This window comes from Aspergillus glaucus, assembly GCF_001890805.1.
Source record: "Aspergillus glaucus CBS 516.65 unplaced genomic scaffold ASPGLscaffold_3, whole genome shotgun sequence".
Lineage (NCBI taxonomy): Eukaryota > Fungi > Ascomycota > Eurotiomycetes > Eurotiales > Aspergillaceae > Aspergillus > Aspergillus glaucus.
This window is the reverse complement of record NW_019170455.1, coordinates 1,321,381-1,326,919: the sequence shown is the minus strand read 5'-3', so window position 1 is coordinate 1,326,919 and position 5,539 is coordinate 1,321,381. Positions and strand designations below refer to the sequence as shown.

The window sequence follows — 5,539 nt, the reverse complement described above, 5'->3', positions numbered from 1 at the left end:
TATTCAAGGGTAGTACAATATGTACAAAGATTAATCATTAGTCTTTGAAGTGAAGCCCAGCAATGTGAGGGTATAGTAGGAGTCAGATGACTCTTTATTTTAATTTCTATGTTGTTTTATTCCTTTTTTTTTTTTTTTTTTTTTTTTTTATCTCCCGCTTTTTCTTTTTTTTAAAAAAAAAAAAAAAAAAAAAAAAAAAAAAAAAAGGCCTGTCCTCGGGCCTAAATAATCGAATATTCATCTTATCAGGCTAGAGGACTATATTAATAATTTCTAATTTCTTTTTATTCTCTCATATATTCTTCGTTACTATAGTTTCCCTTGTTTATTATATTTTTATTAGTATAGAGTTCCTTTTTAATTTTTATTTTATTAGAACTTAATAGATTAAGGGAATTAAAGACAGGACCTAATAAATCATTTATATAAAAACTAGAGCTTACTGATAGAAAATCAGCATTTAAAAAGCTTTAAAAGAAGAACTGAATAGAATAGAAGAGCTTATAAGTTTTCTAGAAGAACTTATAGCATTAGGCCTAGAAACCTCTAAAGGAAAGGAAATAAGTTAACAGCCATTAATTAAGAGCCCCAGCAGGCAAAGGATGGAAGAATATAATAAAAGTGATGAAAATCAAGTATGTAGTAAGAAATTATAAGATCAGAATATTTTAATGATTAGATGAGAAGAAAAGGTGTGTGAATTTACTAAGAGACCAATTGAAAAAGAATGTTAAGAGAATATTAAAGTAGAGAGAATAAAAAGCTATAATAAAAAGTATCTATATATCTATAATTAAACACTTGCTCTTTAATAACCTGTTTATAATATTTATAGTATGTATAAGTTTAAAATATTTTTACTAGATAGGTAACTTTATTTAATAAGGTAATAAGTATTCTGTTTAATATTTTTTTAAAATAAGAACTTGCTCTATTTCTCATTTATCTTTATTATTAATAATAATATATTTTCCATGTGACCTGTGACAGCAAATCCCATGTATATAAACCCCATCAGACACAAATCCCACCCCCTTGGGGGTGGGTAGAGCATGCATAGTCTTAGACTGGAAAATGCTCTATAAAATGGAAGACATCATCATCAATAATAATATATTTTATTTGGCTGCTTCTTTACTGAGATAAGGCTTTATAGGGTTTAAATAGATATATAGAAAATAGAGTGGACAATTGAATGCTCAAAGATATACCTGATTAAATCCATTACTTATGCTTGATTGAATGTAAACATAAACCGAGAAGAACTATAATGTGCATATTAAAAGAACTTATGATAATTATAACTTAAATACTGACATCAGTGCTTAGAGACAATGATGGTGTTTTAAGCCATATCAACTTAAATTGATGGCGTTTGGCCTTACTGTAAGATACCAATATTGGTATCAAATTTACCGTTGCTCTAATAGTTTGCCCTATAGCTAATCCTATCTAGGGTAGCTCCCAGCAGCTTAATTAATATCGGGGGTTTTTCGACAGTAATCTAGAGAGCTATATTAGACTAAGTGCCTTGAATTTCATCTAACTGCCAGGAATATGGGCATTTTTAATTTAAAACTTCTATTTACTAACGTAATCTATCACCGAATTGCGCGGTCGGCGGCGGCGGCGGCATCCATATTGTAATAATCTATCTATCAATTCCTTTTAAAGCAAGTCAAATTCATTAAATATATTACTATCTAGTAGGGCATTTTTATCTATTATGACCTTCTTTATTGCAATTGCTGCACCGTGCTGGCCGCTGTGATTTTGATGATGCTGGCTCTTCTTGCCTCTCCCATTCTCTCAATCTTTGCAACCCTTCATCACCAGTCAAACTCCCTCCATCTTGGATAAAGGCTCGTGTCATCTTCTCTTTCTGATGCCTATTTGATGTGCGAAGCTGATGGATTTCTTGTTGTAAAAGGATAGAATTCTGCATTGCCATCTCTGCACCCTTAATGACTTTTTCAAGCATCTGCTCTGCAGCCACTGAGGATACAGACTGTGAAGCTCTTGCATCTGCCTTTTCTGGTGTCTTCATTTTGATATGGGGTTTTGCAAGCACTCTCTCTGGTTTAAAAGGAATAAGACCAGCAGCTGCAAATCCACTTTGTATGTTGGTCTTTGAGAATGCATGAGCATGGATGATGGATTTTGGTGTAGTTAGATAGGAAATCCATTTTATCAATGACATGGATGCCATTTTGTGCCATCTCCCTGATTTTCTGGCCATTGTAGTGCTTGAGTGGTGTAAAACAGCTTATATCCAGTGGCTGAAGTAGATGAGATGAATGAGGAGGCATATATAATGGGATTATCCTCCTTTCCATGCAGAAATGATCAAAATTAGCAGTGGCATGGCTGCTATGACCATCAAGAATCAAAAGGCGATATCTGCCAGTAGTCTGAGATGTAGTAATTAGTATGCTTCTCAAACATCCCTTGAAGCCATTCAAATCCTAAATTATCATTTGTCTTGGCATGGCTATCTCTAGTCTCCAAGCCACAGATAACCTTTGCAGTTGATGCCACTCCCATTTGAAAACCAGATTCATCCATATTGTATATATCCTGCTCCAGAATGCCATATCTTTGGATGGTCTCTTGAACGCGATTAAACCAGCCTTTTATCAACTCAGGATCCTCACATTTGGCACACTGATAATCATATTTGCGGGTATATTTGGATTTGAGCTCAGGACGGCGTTGGATAAAGCGGTTAACCCATAGCTCACCAATGCTGGCTTTCTCGGGGGGATTTCAGCCATGCAGATAGCAGACATTTGATATTTGAAGAGGTAGGCCACGCTGATACATATCTAGAATCCATCTAGATAGAGTCTCTTCTTCAAGTTCTGATAATTGGCAGTCATTTCATGCCGAGAGGCCATTCCGTTCAGGCGATACATTAGAGTCCTTGGAATGACATCAAATGCCTTTGCACATGCAGTTTTGGATTGAAATTGGCCTTTATTAAACGCCTCAATAGCTAACTAATTACTTCCCTTTAATGTAATCTATCACTGAGTTGTGCATATCACTGAATTGCATGGTCAGCGGCGGCTTCCCCTGAACACACCACATACTACTCTTTAATCCTCCTTTTTATCATCATATTTATCATGGACAAGGAAGAGCGAATAAAACTAGCTAGTTTTAGCTGTTTTGATTTCCTGGAAATATGTATTCCTTTGGGTAAGAAAACTCTGATAGTCTTGAGAATCTTGAGACTGTTTCCATCTTCTTTTTGCATTTCCCAGGCTCTTTCTCAGAGAGGTAAGCTCTTCACTCCACCAAGCTTTGGATCTAGAGCAGGGTCTCTTTCTTGGGATACTTTTTTCTGCTGCTTCCTGGATGTTCATCTTCAATTGACTGGCTTCATTCTCTAAATTCTCTAACTGGGGTTCAGGATTGGGGTTGCCCCTAAGACTTGTCTAGGTCTAACAGGACCCTACTGAATTGCTCCCAATCAGCCTTCTCTAGATTGTAGGGTGAATAGGCAAGTGGGTTCTCTATCAACCCCCCTAGGGGGATAGAATAGAGCAGGATTTCATGATCAAACCCAGAGATAATCATAGGATCTATCTCCCACTGCAGCTGCCTTTGATTCAATCCCTGAGAAATAAAGATCAAATCAATGATTGATTGGTTCACCATCTAACTATCAAGTTTCTTATTAGAACAAGTCCATCTTGATAGTGTTGCAGGGTGTCACACTTAATCTCTTATTTTGAAGTCTATAGAGCAACATTAATAATCTGCTGATCTTGAGCTTGTTTAATTTAATTGTTTAAAACATTCTATATCTGCTCCATCCTCCTTGCTGTATCTTGGGCCTGTTGCTAATTGATTTATTCATCTTGGAGAGGAGATCCCTCCATAGACATCTAGTCAAATCACTCAAATGAAGTTTGAGGCTTATATTCACAGTTAAAGAGTGAGATATTAGTTGTCTTAGAAGGCAGAGCAGCAGCAGCAAAATTAGAGTGTCATTCCCAACCCGCAATTCCCGTTCCCGAACCCTTCCCATCCCGCATAGGGTCGGGAATTGGGACCAATGCCCAATTCCCGCAGTTCCCGTTTACTCCCATAGGGATGGGTCGGGTTGGGAAATGTGGGAAATGGAAGTGGTTCATATTCCCGAATTTCCCATTACATACTATTACAATACTTAATCCAACCATGGTTAGAATATAGTACGCAGTTCAACTTTCGGATTAGGAGGCTACCACCAGCTCAGTATTTGTTAATGTTGCCAATGATTCTTATTTGGGATTATCAGTTATTTAAAAGTGTTGAGCTCAAAATTCAACGATTATCCTTAATCTAATCATGGTCATATTATGCCCTTTGATGGATGATGGATCTTTTCGGTCATGTCTATAGATTGCGCAGTAATGCGGTCCAAATATATATATATATTATTGCAGCGGAGTTGTAATTTCTTGTACCAACTAATATTGATTTTTCTGTACAGAATCTGCCATTGGAAAAAAATATTAAAAATACTAAAAAACAGAGAGGAATCCACTTTATTATATATATATATTTTCAGAATAAAAAAAGTCGCTAATTATAGATATAATGTGTGGTAAATTTGCATCGAAAATACAAGGCTACAATAAGGCAGTCGGGTTGGGAATAATGGGAACGGGAATTCCCATTCCCATCCCGATTCTAACTGTAGTTAGTTTAGTGCATCCATAAATGGTTAGCGCTGTCAATCTTTGGGAAATGTGGGAAATTCCCGACCCTTCCCGGCGGGAAATGGGAATGGGAATGGGAGAAATATTTTTTTCCCAACCCGCATGCGGGTTGGGACTAAGGTGCCCATTTCCCTACCCTACCCGACCCGAATGCAACTCTAAGCAAAATCAATTAATGATAGTCTAATCAATTGTCCTGATGGTGATTAATGAAAGATCTCAGTTAACTAACAATGTGCTAAATTATAATCTCAGTCTGGCCATCTATCTATGCATGATATGCAGTGGAAAGTTTCAGCCAGACTGTTACAGACATAGGGTGGAATAAACTGGGGTCTGCAATCTAATATAATGATCTAGAGGTTCTCTGTAATGATAAATATGCTCAATGAATATATATATATATATAATATCCTCAGAGATGACAAGTCTTCCTACAGGGAGTACTAATAGATCTATTACTAAATTAATCTACTACTACTACTACTACTAACTAATGTAGCATTGTATTTCTTATTAGAAGAAAAGAATTAAAGAAGTGAAAATCCATAGGGATGTGCTGCTAAGGCTTTTCTATAATGAGTAAGAGTTAGAGCAGCATAGAGGCATAATTTCAAGGATTCCCAGCTTTTCAGTACTTTAAACAGTTTTGCATATATCTCTCAACATCTTATTCTCTAGATTAGCTAGTGCCCTAGCTAGGGCCTCATAGGCACTACCCCATCATGTCCCCCATTCTTGACCATCTCAAAGTGAGAGCTTCCCATGTGACCTGTGACAGAGCAAATACCATGTATATAAACCCCATCAGACACAAATCCCACCCC

At 36.6% G+C, this 5,539-nt stretch overlaps 1 protein-coding gene across 1 annotated transcript; it reads right to left on the bottom strand.

Moving 5' to 3' along the window:
- Positions 1 to 1,673: 1,673 nt before the first annotated feature.
- Positions 1,674 to 3,011, bottom strand: ASPGLDRAFT_43122 (uncharacterized protein). The gene is given in 4 exon segments (XM_022545749.1): positions 1,674 to 2,128; positions 2,199 to 2,411; positions 2,655 to 2,774; positions 2,777 to 3,011. The coding sequence occupies 3 exon segments, from the start codon at positions 2,772 to 2,774 to the stop codon at positions 1,718 to 1,720; spliced, it is 744 nt and encodes a 247-aa protein (XP_022404707.1). The 5' UTR covers positions 2,777 to 3,011; the 3' UTR covers positions 1,674 to 1,717.
- Positions 3,012 to 5,539: the final 2,528 nt, after the last annotated feature.